This window comes from Acomys minous, assembly GCF_964271855.1.
Source record: "Acomys minous genome assembly, chromosome: 7".
Lineage (NCBI taxonomy): Eukaryota > Metazoa > Chordata > Mammalia > Rodentia > Muridae > Acomys > Acomys minous.
In genome coordinates, this window is record NC_140488.1 from 108,207,196 (window position 1) to 108,228,514 (window position 21,319).

General features: G+C 48.2%; 1 protein-coding gene and 1 pseudogene across 4 annotated transcripts; both read right to left on the bottom strand.

Annotated features, from left to right (window-relative positions):
• Positions 1 to 241: 241 nt before the first annotated feature.
• On the bottom strand, positions 242 to 12,343 carry SUV39H1 (SUV39H1 histone lysine methyltransferase). Of its 3 annotated transcripts, none has more exons than XM_084790769.1 (6): positions 12,129 to 12,343; positions 9,484 to 9,629; positions 6,873 to 7,535; positions 1,708 to 1,854; positions 1,493 to 1,622; positions 242 to 807 (listed from the first exon to the last, which is right to left on the bottom strand). In XM_084790769.1, exons 1-6 carry the CDS (start codon positions 12,145 to 12,147, stop codon positions 674 to 676), a joined length of 1,239 nt encoding a protein of 412 aa, XP_084646895.1. In that variant the 5' UTR covers positions 12,148 to 12,343; the 3' UTR covers positions 242 to 673. The 3 variants fall into 3 exon arrangements, with proteins under 3 accessions (XP_084646895.1, XP_084646893.1, XP_084646894.1); XM_084790767.1 differs by having other exon boundaries at positions 12,008 to 12,343; XM_084790768.1 differs by lacking the exon at positions 12,129 to 12,343 and adding an exon at positions 11,712 to 11,865.
• An 8,563-nt stretch (positions 12,344 to 20,906) lies between these two features.
• LOC311602045 (large ribosomal subunit protein eL33-like) lies at positions 20,907 to 21,273 on the bottom strand (annotated as a pseudogene). Its single transcript has one exon. The product of its transcript is annotated as a large ribosomal subunit protein eL33-like (transcript).
• Between the last annotated feature and the right edge of the window lie 46 nt (positions 21,274 to 21,319).

A 21,319-nucleotide genomic window follows, 5' to 3' on the forward strand; every position in this document is an offset into this window, starting at 1 on the left:
CTTATGGGTCTTAAGGTTAATACTAGCCAGCATCAAAAGCACAATGAGCAGAACCTGCCTTATCCTCTAGCTCTTTCCTGAGTATAAAGGCTCTGTGGTTGCTGCTCCAGCTTGATGTTACGCTGGTATCTGAGCTGATGTCTTTCTGCCGGGGGGTTGTTTCCTCATACCATTAGAGCAGTAAAGAGGCCTGTAACAGGTCAAACAGGCTCTAAGCAGACACACACACACACACAAAATCTTAGTTGGGTATACACCTATAATCTCAGCATGAACAAAGATCAAACAGGAGGATTAAGAGTCCAACACCAGCAACATAGAGCTGCAGAGATGCTGTCCAAAAAATTCTCTTTTGGGGGCTAAGTTGCTCGCCCCTTGAACCAACCTGACAATTCCAATTCTAGGGAATCCTGATATGAAAAATATGCTTCTGAATGGGTCTGGGAGTTAAGTGCAACGACTAATGGGCCTGGGGCAAGGGAAAGGAACAGAGATGGGGTAGCTAGAGTCAGTCCGCACCGTGGCCTGACCCTGGAACAGGTGGGGACAGGTTGGGACAGGTGAAAACAAGTGGAGGCAGACAAGGCTTTGATGGTCATTCTTGACAAGAGGGCAGCAGTAGAGAAGGTGGCTTCAGGCCCCTTCAGTTAGACTGGCCTCAGACTTCTCAGGACTAGAAGAGGTATTTTCGGCAAGCTGTTGTCCCACATTTGCATTCAATGCGGACCCGTTTCTTGGGGGAGCCGGGGAGGCCAGCCAGGCCAAAGTTGGAGTCCATTCGGGTACTCTCCATGTCCACGGGGTCCACTGTGAAGTCACAGCAGGGAAGGAGGGAGGGGGCATTTGTTAGAAGGCCTGCATGAATTGTCCTGCTACCCATTACTTATATCAGAAGACCCAGGGACCGTGGGGTTAGGAACAGGTCTGGGACTTGAGTTAGGAGAGGATCTTGGGAATGACGGGTTGGGGTTAGAACTTTAGCCCAACACTATAAGGGTTGTTCAGGAGCAGGTTTGAGGTACTTTGCGGGGGAAGAAGGCTAACAGGGAAACAGAAAGGTCATGTTCAGGAAGGGGAGGGCAACCTGGGCATCCAAAAGGCACTTGAACTCTCTTGCCCATTATTTACCAAGTATCTAAGAGATGATTAGTTTATCAAGAAGAGGACTGGCTGGAGACCCCAAGGGTATCCAGAGGCTCAGAACAAGGAAGGTGAAAGAGGAGGGGCAGGGGTAGTTCATTCAAGATGGAAGTGAGTATGCCTTAACTCTCCAGCTAAAAATCCTCTCCCACAAGTCTTGAGAGAAGGTCATATGAGTGTATCGGGTTGGGATTCAGGGAATACAAATATTAGAACCCACAAGCCATGGGCAGGGTCCAGGTAGGAGACTGGGAATTGGGAAGAACACTAAATGACCCATATGCCTTGGGGTGGGGTCCTCACAACCCATGTCACAATGTGCCCCTGCCCCTGGGGCCCTTGCCACCCCCACCTTGCATGTTGTAATCAAAGGTGAGCTCCTCGCCCGCCCAGATGGTTCTTGTGGCAAAGAATGCGATGCGGGGTAGTCGCTCATCAAGGTTGTCTATGAATACGTTGTACACCTGCAGGTTGGGATCACACTGGGCAAGAAAGAACAGTGGGAAGGTGAGGAGGGGCCCTGGCCTGGCCCTCCCAACCCCCTGCCCACTTGCTGGAGGCACCCACACTATGGTTGACAAAATGAGAGATGTTGCCGTAATAAGCGGCATCCACGGTATATACGTCTTCCACGTAGTCCAGGTCAAAGAGGTAGGTGGCGCCCTGGCGGTCGTAGATCTGGCCCCGCCGCTCTGCCTCCTCTGAGGTAATAATCTGAAGAAGGTGGGTAAGAGTGGTCATGAAGGTTCAGGAAAGCCAGCCCCAGCTAGACCCTGACCTGGCCCCTGGGAAGAGAAGAACAGTGAGCAGGAGCGATGCAGGGGGCCTGTCAGCTCTCAGAGGGCTATCCACCACCCACCCCTTCTCCAGTCTCTGGATGGCAGGAGCTGTCTTGCAATGGGGTAAGGGGAGGGGTGGCTGCAAGGTGTAGTTAGTAAAAGGAAGTGAGGACCTCCACTTTCTGTTCCCAGCGAGATGTCCCAGAGCCTCATGTATACTTGGGAGCAGAGCAAGATGGGACAGAGACACAGAGACAAACAGAAAGACCCAGAGAAGAGGCAAGAAAGTGAGCCAGGCGACAAAGAGAAACTGACTGACCCAGGGCAGGACAGCAAGAGACATGCACAAGGCAACAAGGGAGTGAGAACCAGAGCAGGCCATGCAGATGGCAAGGACATGGAGGACGTGGGAAATAAAGAGGCCCTGGACAATGGAGACAAGGGCTTGACAAGAGAGCTAGAGTCAACAACAAACACACAGAATCTTAGTATGAAAGATCCAGGTCAGAGAGAGAAGGCCAAGGCACAGATCCTCAAATCCTGAGATGACCAGAAAGAAGTTGAGGACAAAACCTAGCGATAACATGACACAGATAAAGGGAAAGTAAAAAGAGTATGAGAAAGGAGAGCAAAATTAGGGCCAAGAGAAGGCCCAAACACAACTCTGTGGTCCTAACATCTCAGGCTGGAAACAGTAGGCCACCCCAACCCTAGTAAACATGAAGCTGCCTCACCATCTCAGTTCTAATCTGCTCATGCATCCCAAATGCCATTGATGTTTTTTTTTTCCCCTGAGACAGAGTTTCTCTGTGTAGCCTTGATTGTACTGGACTCACTTTGTTGACCAGGCTGGACTGGAACTCACAGAGATCTGGGTGAGGATCTTACTGTACCTCAGCCCAGGGTACTTTCACTCCTGGGTTTCCTCCATCTGCCTACATTAAGTGCCCAAATAGAGCACAACTCCCAACAGATACATGCTGCTATTTTTCCTTCTTTTCTCTGGCTCAGAAAACCCTCTACCCAAGAGGCAGTCTTCTAGGTAGTTCCAATACCTACCTGTCTTCTTCCTTCCCTCTCTTCCTCAAAGACAATGTCCACATCCCTGATGACATCATACACAAACCTTCCTAGCACCTTATGCAGCTTATATTCTTCTGTGTTTCAAATCTAGCCCCCTCTGGGCAGGACTGCTCTGTGTTATCTAGCAAGGACAGCCTGTTTGCTACTTGCCTCTTCTGCCATCACCTATGTCCTGTGCCAAGTCCTGATCAACAGTTGCATCTATAAAACCTAGATTTACCTCCAGACCACATTTCATACCACCTACTCTAGCTCATCCTGAAGGACCTGGCTTCTCCATCTACAAATTGTTTCTTCATTCATACAGGTGTTTTGGGTGTGCCTGCCCCCCCCCTCCCTTCCTCCCTCTCTCTCCCTTCTCCCTCTCTCTCCCTGTAGCCTTGGCTGTCCTAGACTCCCTTTGTAGACCAGGCAAGCCTCAAACTCACAGCGATCTGCCTGTGAGTTTGCCTGTCTACAAAGCAAGTCCAAGGCTACACAGAAAAACCCTATCTCAAAAAAAGAAAAGAAAAAGAAAAAGAAAACAAAGCAAAACTAAACACAACAGAACACAACCTAAGGACCTGTAACTCAAGCTCAAGGTATCCAATACACCTCTCCTGGACTACATGAGTACCTGCACACACATGCACTTGAGAGCACACACACACTCAGGTAAGGTGAAATAAATCTCAAAAAAGGGGGATGGGGAGAGGGATAGGGGTCATAACAGGGTATTGCCACCATGAACAGTGAGGCAGGGTGCAACAAAAGCCACAAGAATATTCACCTAAGGCAAAATATGCTGAGGTAGGCCTCCCCGAGAACCATGTGAGTGCTTGGAGCCACTGGTTTCCCCTCAGAAGCCAGTCTCTCATTAAAGGCTGGGAACGAAGGAGTAGCCTCTCTACTCCCAGCCACCTTTCTAATTGGAGTCCCTTGAACCAGAAGGAATGCCTACATCCGCCCCCACTTCATCTTTCTGTCTGTTCTGCCCCTACCTGCTGCCCAAGCCTCACAGGGATGAGTCATATCCTCCAGGCCTCAACAGCCCTCCCTGTCTCTCTCCTGTAATGTCCCACTCTGAAAACTCATCCCTGTTTCCACCCTACTCTCTAGTAGTCCTCCTCACTGTCAAGGAAGACAGACAGACCAGGAGCTGGCAGCTTAACAGGCTATTGATTTGGGAAGCAGAGGCAGGCGGATCACTGTGAGTTCGAGGCTAGCCTAATCTATAAAGTGAGTCCAGGACAGCCAGGGCTACACAGAGAAACCCTGTCTTGAAAAACAAAACAAAACAAAAAGGCTATGAAACTGAGTCAGTGGCTACTCAGCCCCCTCCTGAATGTAAAATCCTGAATGTTTATTTCTCTGCGCCTGCTTTCTTGGGGGGGGCAGCAGGCTGCTAGAACAATAATAGCCATTTCCTACCTACCTCACTTTACTAGCTTTGTATGTATGACACCTAGCTTTGTTTGCATGACATCTCTTTGGGATTCTATTTTGTCATCTATAGAATGTGAATGTCAGTAGCAAAACCTCAACATAGATGTTGAAATCTAAGCTTCACCCCCTTTTTTATGTGCCCACTACCCAAGAAAAACTGCTAACAAATGCTCTCATTTAATGAATTAAAACTCACCTGCATTCCATAGATAAAATAAAAAAGAATGCATGTTTCAGTATTCTCTAGTATTTTCTGCCTGGTGAGGCTAGATACAGGAAAATCTGGAATATGGAAAGGTCCAAAGGAGCAGGAACTATTAGTACAAACTGTTAGTGACCCCAAATATTGGCATCTAAGACTGAGGATGATACTCTGAATTAATTACATACCACCTTGCAAGTTAGAATGTGGTTCAGAGCAGGCAAAGTGGCACAGGCCTTTAATCTCAACACTCAGGGAGGCAGAGGCAGGTGGATCTCTGAGAGTTGGAGGCCAGCCTGGTCTACAAAGTGAGTCTAGGACAGCCAAGGCTACACAGAAAGACCCTGTCTCGAAAATAACAGAAAAACAACAACAAAAACAAAACAAAAAAACCCGCCCAATCCTAAATGCCCACTGGGTCTTACTTTAGGTGGTACTTTCTGCTGCACACATGTGCTAGTTGCTCATCTGGACTCCCTTTTGTTTTACACCTAATCACAAAATTAAAGCACACCCCCACACAGATACACCTTCCCTGGCACTGAAGTAAGGCTTGTGACTCACTTCCAACCAATAGTAGATACTGGGCACAAGTAATGTGTATTGTTTCTAGGCCTGACTCATTAGTATCTCCCTCTTCATTCCCCTACTACAAAATGCTGAGAATCTGATGGTGACCCAAGGCCCTAAGACACAAGACAGGGGTAGAAATACTAGGGAGCCAGAGTCACTATATGAACAGGATATCTACTGAAACACCCACATCAGTGTTCACAGACCAGGCAAACCAACTCCTAGAATAGGCATGGTGGCATATGTTTGTAACCCCAGCATTCAGGATGGGGAACCAGGACAAATGTGAGCTCAAAACCAACCTGGGCTTCAAAGAGAGAGTCTGCTTAAAACAATGCAGACTAACTCCTAATGTGTTAAGCCACAAAGATCTCAAGATTGTTGATTACAAAAACTAGCCTGCTTTCCCCTAGCTTTTCCCCAGAATAACTTCAAAGTGTTCTCAAGCTTTCTAATGCTGTGACCCTTTAAAACAGTCCCCCAATCAGGCCGGATGTGGTGGCGCACACCTTTAATCCCAGCACTCGGGAGGCAGAGGCAGGCGGATCGCTGTGAGTTCGAGGCCAGCCTGGTCTACAAAGTGAGTCCAGGACAGCCAGGGTTACACAGAGAAACCCTGTCTCGAAAAACCAAAAAAAAAAAAAAAAAAAAAAAGAAAAAGAAAACAGTCCCCCAATCATAAAACTATTTGGGGGGTTTAAGACAGGGTTTCTCTGTGTCCTGGAACTCTATAGACCAAGGTAGCCTTGAACTCAGAGATCCACCTGCCTCGGCCTCCCCTCCTGAATGCTGGGATTAAAGGTGTACACCAACCCACCCAGCCATAAAAATTTTTGTTACTACTTCATAACTGTAATTTTGCTACTGTTATAAATCTTTTCTTAAAAGATTTATTATACATACAGCGCTCTGCCTGCATGTATACCCACAGGCCAGAAGAGAGCAATAGATTGTTGTGAGCCACCATGTGGTTGCTGGGAATTGAATTTAGGACCTTTGGAATATAGCACTTAGTGCGCTCACCTCTGAGCCATCTCTTCAGCCCATTTTGAATCTTAATGTGAATATCTGTGTTTTCCAATGGTCTTGGTCAATCCCTGTGAAAGTGTCATTCTGCCCTCCAAGGGGGTTGAGACCCACAGGTTGAGAACCACAGGCTTAGAGGCTATTGCCCAATGTCTATCCAAGACAAGCCTACATACTACTTTAGACACTCAGTCTGGCACACGCCTTTAATCCCAGCACTTGGGGGGCAGAGGCAGGTGGATCTCTGAGTTCAAGGCTACCTTGGTCTACAGAGTTCCAGGACAGAGTTCAAGGCCAGCCTGGTGTATCAAGAGAGTCCAGGACAGCCAGGGCTGTTACCCAGAGAAACCTGTCTTGAAAATAAAACATAAAAATATTTACTAGGCATAGTGGTGCATGCCTTTAATCCCAGCACTTGGGAGGCAGAGGCAGGTGGATCTCTGTAAGTTCGAGGCCAGCCTGGTCTAAAAAGCAAGTCCAGGACAGGCAAGGCTGTCTCAAAACAAAAACAAAACACTAGCACTCCCTACAATATTCAGACCAACAGCTTAGGCAGGAAAGCAAAAGAGTTTTAGGTACATGGTTTGGGGAACACATACTACAAACAGTGGGGAAAGCTGCACACATATCCAGACCCATCTCACCTCTCCCACATACTCCATAACAAAGCTATTTTTGCGAATCTTTTCCAGCGTGCGAACACCCCAGCCTCGGCCGTCATTAGTGCGGAAGATGCAGAGGTCATAGCGGATGCCTTTCTGGACCACACGGTTTGGGCAGTCATGGCCACAGCAACAGCGGGAGTTGCACTCATAGATGGGCTGCCCAGCTTTCAGTCGAACCTGGCCTTGGTCATTGTAGGCAAACTTGTGCATGGATGCTCCTGGGCAACAGCCTCCAGTGGGTGCCGACAGACAGTCTTGGCACTCACAGCCAACAGCTACCTGGTTGAGGGTGATGCCCTCACCAACACGATACTCATTGATATAAGCAAAGAACCTTGGAGGGCCATCCAGGTCTACCTCATTCTCTACAGTGATCCGCCCCAGGTGGTTGCGCTTGGCATTGAGCTCTTGTTCCCAGCGCTGTAGTGCACGCCTCTGCTTGGCCTTCTGCACCAGGTAGCTGGCTAAGTTTGCGTCCAGATGCCTGGGTGGCTTTGACCGGCGGTGGCGCCGGACAAGCTCTCTCTCCAAGTCCTTGTGGAACTGCTTAAGAATGCGCACACATTTCAGGTTCTGCCGTGGCTCCCAGGTGTTTTCTGAGTCAGGATACCCACGCCACTTAACCAGGTAATACTCCTGATCCTATTAGGCAAACAGAGACATGAGGGGTACCATGAATGTTGAGGCCGTTGTATAAGGGAGACTATTCACCCGACACCACTCTTTTTCTGAAATGATTCCATGCAGTGCCTCTGGAGTAAGGATTACTATTATTAACTTTCACCCTCCCCTTACTATCTAATGAAATTCCTACTTTTCCTTTTGTTTTTTCGAGACAGGGTTTCTCTGTGTAGCCTTGGCTGTCCTGGACTCACTTTGTAGACCAGGCTGGCCTGGAACTCACAGAGATCCGCCTGCCTCTGTCTTTCTGAGTGCTGGGATTAAAGGTGTGCACCACCACACTCCACACTCGGCTGAAATTCCTACTTTTCAACTCCCCAGACCACTTCCTCCTCTATCTTCCAATGATCTGTTCCCTCTTTCTAGCTGCTTAGGCCCAAACTCCTGTAGCTCTTCTTGGTTCCTCTTTTGCTCACACTCCCGACTAAACACATTAAGAATTTGAACCCTTCACATCAAAACATTGCCAAACTGGGCGCTGTGGCACACACCTTTAATCCCAACATTCAGGAAGGCAGAGGCAGGTGGATCACTGAGCCAGTTTGGTCTACAAGAAGAGTCCAGGACAGCCAAGGCTATATAGGGAAACTCTGCCTCAAAAAAAAAAAAAAATTAAAAAGCCACTATAACCACCCAGGCCTCTGGAAGGTCCTCTGTAGGTAGGTATACCACCCTGCTTCTAGCCTCATTTTCAAGCCGTTTTCTGCACGGGAGGGGGGGGCCTTAATTGCTGGGAGTCAGCTATAGGACAAAGTTTAAAATGTCACTCTCTGTAGCTCCTCGACTATGTTGCTTTAGGAAAGTTACTATAAACTATGCCTTCCCTGCTATCCCATCTGTAAAGAAGAAAATACAAGTGGGGAGAAAGGACCATCACTTAGTAAGCTGAGGCAGGATTCTGAGTTTGGGACCAGCCTTTGCAACACAGCAAGCCTCTGTCTAAAAATAAAGAGGAAAGAAAAAAACCAGCTAACTAGCCGGGCATAGTGGCGCACCCCTGTAATCCCAGATCTCAGAAGGCAGAGTCAGGCAGATATCCGAGTTCGAGGCCAGCCTGGTCTACAAAGTGAGTCCAGGACAGCCAGGGCTGCACAGAGAAACCCTGTCTCAAAAAACCCTAGCATTCACTACTCATCAGGTATTCTGAGCAATTGACACACCCTAGAGCTAATTCTCACAACTGCAGTCCCCAATATTTTCGGATAGGGGAAATGAAGGCTACATTTTAACTAAGCATGCTGCTGTCACTGGGCTCTTGTAACCTGCGACTACTTCTCTAATATTGGTAACTGCTGTCACTTCCTAGTGCATTTTTACAGTTAAAAGAGTTTCTGGTTAGGCCAGGTGTGGTGGCATTCGCCTTTAATCCCAGCACTGGGAGACAGAGGTAGGCAGATCTCTGTGAGTTCGAGGCCAGCCTGGTCTACAAAGCGAGTCCAGGACAGCCAAGGCTGCACAGAGAAATCCTGTCTTGAAAAACCAAGAAGAGTTTCTAGTGGGGATAGTGAGCAACTGCTGCCATCTTTACTTCCAGTCCTAGGTTCGAATCTCAATCTTGTTTTCCAAGACAGGGTTTCTCTGTGTTACCCTGGCTGTCCTAACTCACAGAGATCTGCCTGCCTCGGTCTCCTGACTGCTGGGGAGTCTCCATCTTTCTATGTCTAAACAATGTGTATTTCGGGTGGAAATGGCCATTCACTTGAGGATTCTGTGTTCCTCTTGTTCTCTGAGAAGCCACTTCATTTCTGTACCTGTAAAATGGAAATGAGAGGATAGATTCACCCCATCTCCCCCAGGAAGAATCGGAGGAGAAAACCCTCTTTGCAAACAGGTGTGTGGGGGTTGGGTGGAGAAAGGGTACCCTGTCTGGGTAATCTAACACAAACACACACAACCCCACCAGGCTTACACGAATCTTCTTATAATCACACAGATACTCCACTTCAAAGTCATAAAGATTCTTCTTAGAAATACCAAGGGCAGGACAAGAAAGCTTGGCCAGTCGGCACAGATCCTGTAGCTGATTCCATGAAGATTTGCAGCACACTCTGCATCCTGGAATGAGAAGGCCTAAGAATCACCAAAATTTTAATCTACATGCCTTACCCAAATCGAAGACCCTCCAAAACAGAAGAGCCAGTTCCTAGAACCGTAAGGCTCTATTCCCCGGGCAACTCCTGGAAAGCAGCCTGCCCACCATGAAGAGTTGCCCCACCAGTCTTTCCCTGCACATGTCCTGAGTCCAGTTCTCCTATCGGAGAGGACCCATGCCCTCTTTTGGGGAAATCTACTCCTAACCCTGCCCTCTAACTCTGGAACAGCAAGGCTAAATAAAGTAAAGCTTGTGTCTAAACTTCCTAGTCCTTAAAAGGCCAGCAAAACTTTCCTTAGGTTCAAGACCTAAAGGCTCCTCTTCCCATTTTGCAAAAGAAAGACAAAAACTTTCTATCTCGGTAGGGTGCATTGCCTGAGGTTGGAGTGGGCTAGAATGAAAATCCCCAAGGCACCAAACAGAGGGGTTACTGTAAAGTTCTATCACTTAGGTCAAAGTCCCGGGGCCACATATACTTCAGAATTCTAACATTTGGGAATTTTACAAATGTAATTTTAGACACATTCCCAGCAAGGTCTAGGTCATTTAAGCCATCTATAATCAAACACAGTATCAGCAAACACATCTAATACAAAAGCCGTAATATTCCACAATAAGTATCCTCACTGATCCCAATACGCAGGAGGCAGAGGCAGGTGAATCACTGTGAGTTGGAGGCCAGCCTGGTCTACAAAGCAATTTCAGGACAGGCAAGGCTACAGAGAAACCCTGTTTCCGAAAACAAACCAACAAAAATATCCTCACTAATAATGGCACTTTATAAAAAAAAAAATCTTTTGCCATGATTAGTGACAAATTTAAGAAAAAGATTTCTATTTCCAGAGTTTTTTAAAATTGTGGAATCATAAGGTTGTGGGAAGATGTGACCATTAAGCTTGGCATAGGGGTGATGCCTTTAGATTTAAGAGGCACAGGCAAGCAGACCTTAGATCTGTGAGTTAAGGCCAGCCTGGTTACATACTGAGTTCCAGGACAGCCATAGTAAGACCGGGTGGGGGTGTTACATTACTGGAAGCTTCCTTGACTTAGTCTAAACCACTTTATATACCCAGAGTCTAAATTTCCAGGCTGCATTATCCGTTGCTGTCTCATTCATTCCTTGTTTCTGTGAAAAGTACAACTCCAAAGGGATATGCTCTTAATTCAGGAACACGAACAATCTGTGTGGTAAGTCAAGTCCCTGACACTGACTCTTCAGGGTTTGGTTTGGTTTTTTTTTCTTCAAGACAGGGTTTCTCTGCAGCCTTAGCTGTCCTGTCACAGCGATCCACCTGCCTCGCCTCCCAAGCGCTGGGATTAAAGGCGTGAGCCACCACCGCCCGGCCTGACACTGCCTGTTTAGGGTCCCCAAAACTAAAGCATACACAGCTTTTGCATCAAAGCATAGCCTTCTTTAATAACGTGCTTTAGAAGCCATTTTTTCCCCCATCAAGTCATGTCAGAAAACACTTGCTGCTACGTGTATGTTGGCCGACAACTAATTCCATCTTCTTTTTTTTTTAATGTCCATAAATAATCTCCTATTCCTAGCACCCATCTCAACCCTAAAGCAATAAAATGCCCTAGATGACGGACATACATGCACTTTTCAAAATTACTGCGTGTACACCCATCTTTTTTACTCAAGGCCCCCGCGGAGACTAAGTCCTCCCCTCAGAGGCCTCTCTCCTCTCCCAAAGCCTTTTCTAACCTGCCGCTGAAAGCCCTCCCGAAGCGGCTTCAAATAATATCTCCAGCATCTGGCCGCGCACTGGCCGCCGCTGTACTACCCCGCGGCGCCCGGGGCTCACACTTGTGGAATCTAGTCTGTACTCACCTAGGCGCCCGCGGAACGCGCACAGTCACCTCTCTTTTCCTACACATGGAGGAGTCCTGGCCTCCTATCACCGAGCCGCGCCCCCGCCCCACCCCCACCCCGCCGACTCCCGCTTCTGCCGGGGGGGGGGGAAATCGTCTCCCCTAAACCTTGCTCCCCACACCCCAAGTCTCGGCGAAGACCTCCCCCCCCCCCGTCACTCTCCCACCTAGAGTCGCCAGCTCCCCCATTTTGACAGGGGACTCCGTTCCGGCGTCTCCCGTGAAAAGCGAAAGGTCACTGGGAGCCGCTTTTCCCGCGTGCGGCCGCAACCTTCTCCTCAGGACTCTGTGGCGCGCGTCTCGCCGGCGCGCCAGTCAGTGAGCCGCGCGCGGCCGAGAAACCCCGTGCGCAGCCTGCGCAGCCCCGTGCGCCCCCCGCCCCCCGCGGCCGAAGCACGCGCCCCCTCCCCTCAGCCCCGCCCAGCCCGCGCGACAGGCCCGCGCTCTCCAGCCCCATCTTTACCGCGCTGGCCTACTAGGTCCAGGCTCCGTGGCTCCGGACGCCTGGCCCGGAGCCTTCGACACCTTCCCTCCATTCTACACGGCCCGGCCAGTAGCCTGTTCCTCAAACACCACAGCTTCACCTTTTAAATTTTCCGCCATCTTTCTCCACAGCTAACGATATTCGGGCCTAGCAGGCCTCGCGAGAAGAGAGAGCGCGCGGGCGTGGCCGGGAACGCTCAGCCTATTGGCCGTCCCTCAGTGGCCGCAGCTCCCGCGCGGACCAACCGGCGGTCTGTGACAGGAGCCCCCCTCCCGTCACCACGAGCGGTCTTCCCGAAGCTCTCCCCTCGCTGCTCTTTCCCAGAGTGCGTCTGGGCAGTAAGCCGTGCTTGAAGTTTACTCGAAGCTCCGCCCCTTCAGACACAGCTAGCCAATCACGTTGCCAGCCCTTCATAAAGAGATTTTTTTTTTTTTTCGCCAGGCCCCCAGTTATGTCCGTCTTTTTCTTTTAACCTTAAGCAGGCATTTACTTCCAGGGTGGACGTAGCGCCATATATAGGTGCTTAGTCGGTCACCTGATTCAAATGAATTATCGCCGCAGTCAGATTGCATTCACATCGCTCGCTGCTTCATTCACGCTGTCAATAGAAGCAGCCATCTGTGCCCTCCAGTGCTCTGTGAGTGCGCACGAAGTGCAGCCCTGGTGCTGGTGGGCAGGCAACCTGCCATTCTCTTAAACTGTCGCCGGCACACTGTCAGCTGGTCAGCCTTTTTCTCCATTTATAGTCTACATGGGACCAGTGCGGAGCACTGTGAGTTCGAGGCCAGCCTGGTCTACAAAGTGAGTCCAGGACAGCCAGAGCTACACAGAGAAACCCTGTCTTAAAAAACCAAAAAAAAAAAAAAAAAAAAAGATGGGGCAAGACACAGTGGTGCATGCCTGTAATCCCAGCACTCAGGAGACAGAGGCAGACAGATCTCTGTGAATTCGAGGCCAGTCTGGTCCACAAAGTGAGTTCAGGACAGCCAGGGCTATTACACAGAGATACCCTGTCTCAAAAAAAAGATAATAATAATAATAATAATAACAACAACAAAACAATAAGGAGAAGAAGAAGATGGATGACGATCTTGGAAGATGCTCCACGTTGACCTCTAGCCTACATATGTGTATGCACACACATACACACACCAAATAAATGTAATAAACATTCAAAATAAAGTGGATAGTTAGCCGGGCGGTGGTGGCGCACGCCTTTAATCCCAGCAGAGGCAGGCGGATCACTGTGAGTTCAAGGCCAGCCTGGTCTACAAAGCGAGTCCAGGACAGAGACGCCCTGCCTCAACCTCTAGTCTACATATGTGTATGCACCTGGATACAGCCCACAGTAATATGAACATATACCAGAAGAGTCAGATAAGTCCAAGATTTCTCCAAGGAAAACTTATTACAGACTTACAGACTTAACTGTATCTCTAGCATCAGCAAGACAAGAAAAACTACACTGTACAGCAGGAGGGAAGGGGTTTAAATGCTACACAAAGTTGAGTGTGGCCCATCAATTGTTTTTCTATTTCATTAAATATCAGCTAAAAAAAAAAACCACAACAACAATTTGGCCATCGATAGTTATCATGAAATGCTGATTCAGCTTAGTGACTTTGTTTATCCTATAGGTTTGGACATGTGCTGAGGTCATATGCCTCACCACCAATAAAGTTATGACAAAAATGGCTGTGGTCATGTCAAGCCGGGTTCCGATAAATGAAGTCTATCATTTTCTTTTTCCCACTATGGGTCAAGCAGTCAATATCTTCTGATGATGTGTTGGGTCCCTCAGAGATACTTGGAATCTCTCGGGTCAGTCTGCAACCATATGTGCACGCTAGCAGTCGGGGAGTTTCGCCGACCTAGCTGTTAATCACATGACCTCGGACTCATCTTTGTTCCTCCTTTAATTGTGTTAGCGGATAACCAGGTAGTCAGTCTCAGTAGCCCACTGACCGTACTCCCTGTGAACATCCAGGCAGAATGCTCAGGAACATGGAATCCACCCCAGGTAGACAAGCAGCCACCAGAAAAAACAAAAAAACAAAAACCTGCCTAGCTGGAAGCTCCAAACGTGATGAGCCAGGCTAGAACTGCCAAGTCTCCCAGCGCTGTTAGAGCACCCACATTCATTTACTAGGCACCGGAAAAGGCCAGCAACTCAAAGACAGATTGGGAACAAAGGGGGGGGGGGGGAGAAGTATTTGGAAAGTCAGCAAACAAAGAAGGTAGGAGATTATGACCAACGGGAGACCATTTTGCTTAGGGGTCTGCAAGTTGTAAGGCGACCAAGGGATTTAGGCAAAGTTATCTTTGCAGTTTGAAGAGGCCTGGGAAGGTCATAAATTCCACAGTGGTCGGCTTTTCTGACTCGTAAGCAGTTACTGTCTGAAGGCTGTTTGGTGTTCTGGAGTCTGTACATCTAGAGAAAAGTTACTGATTAGCAAGTTTTCTGACTCATTTCTTTTTTTGTCAGGAAGTTACTTAACCTTATAACTTGAGATACCGATTGGGGCAGGGATCAGGGAGCACAAAGTGAGTTTGGCCAGAGAGCAAATTAAGTGAGTAAGCACCTCAGAGGCCTTAAAGTTAGTGGGAGACTAATAAATTCTTTGCCTGCATGACCTCCAAAAATAGGGATTTTTTTTTTCTGAAGCAAATAACACGGGACCCTTCGTATCGCCGAGTTAGTACCACGTCCAGACATTCTCTCGGGCCGGATGTGCTTCCTAGTAACAGGCAGCCGTCCGCAGCATCTCGCAGCCTGGTCAGCAGCAGGACCATGGATCATCAGTGAATCACACTGTAAAGCTATCCACCCCAACCCAGCACAGGCAGGCCTGTCACACAGTTGCATGGCCACTGCCTCCCCGCATCAGGAAACTGGAGTACCTCTTCCCCACACTCCCTTCTCGATGGCACTCCATGGGTTATAAAGTTCTGATGGGGGGGGCCCAGCAGCTGGGTTAGGATCCCCTGTGAGGGATTTTTTGTTTTCTTAATGAAAACATCTGAAGTAAGAGCCACTTTTAATTTGGGCCACACTGTCTGCTGGCAGACTATATGGAGGGCATGGAAGGAGGAAGGCTCTCTCTCTCTCTCTCTCTCTCTCTCTCTCTCTCTCTCTCTCTCTCTCTGCCTACTTGTTCTCGCTCTCGCTGGCAAGTCCATTTCTTCATCGGCATTAAAGCCTTCTTCTTCAGCATTCTGCCAGACAGTAAAGACCGGCCGAGACATCCAGCCTTGTGGGCTGAATATCTACTGGATTCTTGGATTAGTAGACTCTTACTGTTGGATTGGCAGGACCACCTCCTATAAGTCATTCTAGTAAATTCCATATATATAATGAAATATAGAAATTATAAAAATATATAAATATAAATATATAAATATATAAATTCGGTTTATCCAAACAGCCCTGACCAGTACAGATTTTGGTACCGGAAGTGGTTTTAGAGAAACAGAAGTGTAAGGATGATTGTTAAATGTCTAAAATAAGCTTTCCAATTTGCCAGCTACTCCAGTAACTGAAGCTTCTCCCCGTTACTGAAGCGTCTTGAAGAAGCTTGGAGGCTGCGGAAAGCCCAGAGTGTGAACGGTTTTACGAATGTGAGACAAATTGTGTTTGGTTTTCTTGATTCATCGATTGTGAGAGGCAACGGATTTGGTGACTCTGCATATAACACTTTGGACAATTTGTGGGAAAAAAAATCAGGAAAATGCGCCTGCTGGTCGGTTGCTCCTAGCACATCTGGATAAATTGCCATGGGAAAAGAATGTGCTCTCTGATAAGCATTAACCAGCTTCTAGCATCTCAGAATCCCGTGAAGGAAAACAATGAACTCAGAGATAAAACTGGCTCCAGATGCTCGTAAACAGTCTAAAGGTTTCTGAGTATATTCTGGGAATCTTCTCTCCAGCAGCCACAGAGCTTAAGTTGTGGAAAATCAACCCAAAGCCCTCACAATGAGATTGGCAGAATTACAGCGAAAACTCAAGGCCCAGCCTTGGAAGGTTTCAGCAGTTGAAATAAGGGCGTTAGTTGGTAAAGAACGGGCTTCCGTAACTTGGGATGAGGATGTGCGGGAGGACCCTACTGAAGCTGACAACTTTGAACCCTGGACTGTGCAGAAGTTTATCTTACCTGAGGAAGTAGTCAGCAGATGCTGTCCCCCGACTCACACCCGCTGCGATATGGCCCTCTCTGTGTTTGACTGAGGAAATTAATCCTTCCTTGTTTGCTAAACCAGCAGTGACTTTCTCTGAAGCAGATGCTGGGCAAGACAATACTGATGTCCCTCAGAGCCCACCAACAGGTGCCTCTGTCCCTGTAATCAGACTAAAGGCTGAGCAGGCTCCTAGAGAGGAGGTAGACAGCATAGTCAATGAGGAGTTACGCTCCAGTATTAAAGAGACTAACGAGTTTGCTAATGCATTCAAGCAGAAGTCTGGAGAATCTGTGTGGGGGTAGATTTTATTGGTGTGGGATAAAGGTAGGAGGGACACAAAATTGGATCAGGCTGAGTTTATTGATATGGGCCCACAGAGTGAAGATTCTAGGTCTAATATGACAGCTTACACAGTTAAAAAAAAAAAAAGGTGAGGCCGGGTGTGGTGGTGCACGTCTGTAATCCCAGCACTGAGGAGGCAGAGGCAGGTGGATCTCTGTGAGTTCGAGGCCAGCCTGGTCTACAAAGTGAGTCCAGGATAGCCAAGGCTAACACCGAAAAACCCTGATTCAAAAAAAAAAAAAAGTGTCCCTAGGCTGGTGGTACACACTTGTAATCCCAGCACTCAGGAAAGCAGAGGCAGACTTTGAGGCCAACCTGGTGTACAAAATGAGTCCAGGATAGCCAAGGCTACACAGAGAGACCCTGTCTCAAACTAAAGGAACAAACAAAGAAAACAAAAAAAGCGTGAAAGTTTGTTTGAGTGGCTGACTGAAGCCATAGACAAAGATGGCCTACTGAAAAGGGGTTGGGGCTGCCTGATAACCCATGGCTTGGTGTTGACGAAGGGACTTTAGGGCTCAGGGACATTGCAGTGCTAGACTGAATACGCTGTGTAAACCTAATCCTCCACAGGGGAAGGCCCAGAAGACAGGCCCTACACGAGTCCTGTAAGACACGTGTGGGGCACCAGCACATCTGAAGAGCTTCATTGTCACCTTTTCCTTTGTGTCAGATGCTGAGGTAGGAGACTCTGCTGCTCCATTAGATGAATTAAATGCAGCGGGTTTAATTGGGACCCGAGGTATCAGGAGCCAGTTGGCAGCACTGAATCGCCAAAGGCAGGGTGACTGTGGTTTATCATAGTGAGCAGCACAGACAAGGCAATGCCCATGATGGCCCGACCTGCAACCGGGCAGCATGGGCAAAGTGAATTTCATGGTGGCACAGCTCAACAGAAGCCACTGGAGTTGCATCTGCTGGGGAAAACAGTGAATCAGACAGTATTGTTTCCCTGGAGGAATTGCAGAAATCAGGGCCACCACCGTCAAGGACTTGAAAGATGCAGGGGTGGCATTTTCCACCACATCTCTCTTTACCTCTCCTATCTGGACAGTGCAGAAGACAGATTGGCAATGGGAAATGACAGTTTGCTATCAACAACTCAATCAGAGCCAGTGGGGTGGGGTTGGGGTGCCCACCTTTAATCTCAGCACTCTGAAAGGCAGGGGGCAGGCAGATCTCTGTGAGTTCAAGTCAAGCCTGGTCTACAAAAAGAGTTCCAGGATAGCTAGGGCTAAAGAAAGAAATCCTGTTTTGAAAAGCCAAAAATCCAAGCCGGGTGGTGGTGGTGCACACCTTTAATCCCAGCACTTGGGAGGCAGAGGCAGGTGGAGCTCTGTGAGTTCGAGGCCAGCCTGGTCTACAGAGCAACTCCAGGACAGCCAAGGCTACACAGAGAAACCCTGTCTCGAAAAAACAAAAAAAGAAAGAAAGAAAGAAAGAAAAAGAAAAACCAAAAATCTAGACCTGAGTGGTGGTGGCACATGCCTTTAATCCCAGCACTCTCAAGGCAGAGGCATGCAGATTGCTGAGTTCAAGGCCATCCTGGTCTACAAAGCGAGTCCAGGTCAGCCAAAGCTACATAGAGAGACCCTGTTTCAAAAAAAGAAAGAAAGAAAGAAAGAAAGAAAGAAAGAAAGAAATGAAAAGAAAAAGAAAAACCAAAATCCAGCTGGGCGAGGTGGTGCATACCTGTAATCCCAGCACTCAGGAGGCAGAGGCAGGTGGAGCTCTGTGAGTTCGAGGCCAGCCTGGTCTACAGAGCGAGTCCAGGACAGCCAAGGCTACAAAGAGAAACCCTGTCTCGGAAAAACAAAACAAAAACAAACAAAATTATCCCTGAAATCAACTTACATTTTCAAGTCCTGGTGAACAGTATTTGAAATGACAGCAGTTTTTCTCTCCTTTTCTTAGAGGTACAAAAAATAATGGCATATTTGATAACCAGTGTCAAGTCAACAAAATCTAAACAGCTTGCTTGCTCTCTCTCTCTCTCTCTCTCTCTCTCTCTCTCTCTCTCCCTCTCTCTCTGTTTTTTGTTTTGTTTTGTTTTTGTTTTTGAGAAAGGGTCTCTCTGTGTAGCCTTGACTATCCTGGACTCGCTTTGTAGACCAGGCTGGCCTCGAACTCACAGCGATCCGCCTGCCTCTGCCTCCTGAGTGCTGCGATTCAAGGCGTGCACTGCCACGCCCAGCTTCAACGGCTCTCATTTAGAGGTGTCTGCAAGCACCAGATACTTTGCGTACTTCACGTAATTGATTCCCCTCAAGGCCCCAATTACAAAAGCTGAGGAGGGCTGGAGAGATGGCTCAGAGATTGAGAGTACTGTTCAATTCCCAGAAACCACGTAGTGGCTCACAAATATCTATAATGTGATCTGGTGCCCTCTTCTGGCCTGTGGGTGTACATGCAGGCAGAGCACTGTATACATAATAATAAATAAATTTTTTTTTAAGTTGAGGGAATTGCCAGGCATGGTGGCCCACGTCTTTAATCCCAGCACTCAGGGAGGCAGAGGCAGGCAGATTTCTGAGTTCGAGGCCAGCCTGGTCTACAAAGTGAGTCCGTGGTAGCCAAGGCTACACAGAGAAACCTGTTTCAAAAAACCAAAAGGAAAAAAAAGAAAAGAAAACTGAAAAAACAGGTGAAACAATCTGCTTGGTCAATTTCTCTGTTCTATTTCTCCCCTTATCTTTCTCTTTCTCTGTGCTGACATCAAACTCAGGGCCTCACGCACACTAGACAAGCACTAAGCCACTGAGCTACTAGTTCCTAGATGAATTCTTTCACCCCAAGACTAGTTAGGCTCTCTGGAACTGAAAAACCGAGCTTTGGGAGGTCGGTTCATAGACAAAGCCTGCAGAAGGGGTCCCAACCCATCAGATTCTAAGGTTTGTGTGGACAGCTGAAAGAGGGACTAAGTGATACCGACCTGCATTTTTTAACCCATTGCCTACCTGCCTATCCCAAGACCTACCCAGGGCAAGGCTGAAGGAACATAAAAAAGACTTTAAGCACATGCCGTCTGCTGCCACGCATGCACACGCTTTAATCCCAGCACCCAGGAGACAGAGGCAGGCTGATCTCTGTGTTCGAAGCCAGCCCTGGTTTTCATAGTGGGTTCCAAGATGTGGAGGGCTACACGGAGAAACCATGTCTTAAAAAACAAAACAGCAGCTGGGTGTGGTGGCGCACGCCTATAATCCCGGCACTCGGGAGGCAGAGACAGGTGGGTCGCTGTGAGTTCGAGGCCAGCCTGGTCTACAAAGTGAGTGGAGGGCAGCCAAGGCTGTTACACAGAGAGACCCTGTCTCAAAAACAAACAAACAAACAAACCAAAATCAAACAAACAAACCAAAAACACCCAAGAGATTAGATAGCCCGCAGATTGCCTCTTTCTCCAGCCAGGAGGAGTTTCCCTTCCCCAAGCAGTTTCCTAAGGAGTGAGTTCAGGGCCCCCTCCCTGCGTTTCCCACCACTAGGCCCACTTTGGGTTTGTCTCTCCTGCCTCCCAGGCCTCTTTACCTCGCCTTCCATTCTATTCTTCCACTTCTCTTGCAGATTGACGAAATCTGCCATCTCTGGATTTCTCCTCCCAGCCAAAGTCTTTTACTTTTACTGGAGAAATGGACCGTGAGGAGCTTGGGCTGTGGCGGTGGGGGAGAAAGCTTGGCTAGCTTGGATGGCCTCCTATGTTTAACCTCCAGGCACACACACACAAACTGTTGACTGTGAGCAAGTCCCCTGACCTTTCTGGACTTGTTTTCTCAGCATTATCTTCGGGCCACCTCCTCTCTTCCTCCTTCTCAGGTAGGTAACCGAGATTTTTTTTTTTCCGAGACAGGGTTTCTCTGTGTAGCCTTGGCTGTCCTGGACTCACTTTGTAGACCAGGCTGGCCTCGAACTCACAGTGATCCGCCTGCCTCTGCCTCCCGAGTGCTGGGATTAAAGGCGTGCGCCACCACGCCCGGCTGAGATTTTTTTTTTAAATAATTTGTTTATTTTTATTTTATGTGCACTGGTGTTTAGCCTGCATGTATGTCTGTGTGAGGGTGTCAGCTCTTGGAGCTCCAGACAGTTGTGAGCTGCCATGTGCGTGCTGGGAATTGAACCCGGGTCCTCTAGAAGAGCAGACAGTGCTCTTAACCACTGAGCCATCTCTCCAGCCCCAGTAACCAAGATCTTCACTCTACCAGATTTCAGAAATGAGAAGGGGCAGGGACTTCAGTTCTAGGCTTTAACATGCAAACATCTCTAAGCACTCCGGTAGAAATAGTTTTAAACACTAGGGACCGGTCTGGAGTACAGTTCTGGATTACACTCCCCCCCACACTTTTCTTTATTTACATTTCATTAGTTTAAATCCGGGAAGGGTACAGCATCACACGGATTCTGTGTCCAGTGGCCTTCGCAGGAAGATTGCTTCGGGATTTGGCACGAACCACGCCACTGTTTCCGTGGGCCCGAGTTGCTTTTCCCCAGATCTGGTTTTGTTTGGTTTGCCTCCAGGAGTCACTGTGTTTTTTGGTTTGGTTTGGTTTTGTTTTGTTTTGTTTTTGCTTTATACACATAAGCACATCTCTTGCCTAAGTGGAATTCAGTCTCATTCCGGGCATAAACACCTTCAATTTTAAGAAGAGCTGTGTGCTCTCTTTGGTTCTGGAGACCTCGCTTGTAGCCAGCAAAAATGGCCTTGCACCACAGTCTTCCAGACACAGTTGCATTTTAGAAGTCCAGTTCCCAAGCAGGCCTCCACAGGCGCCAAGATGGC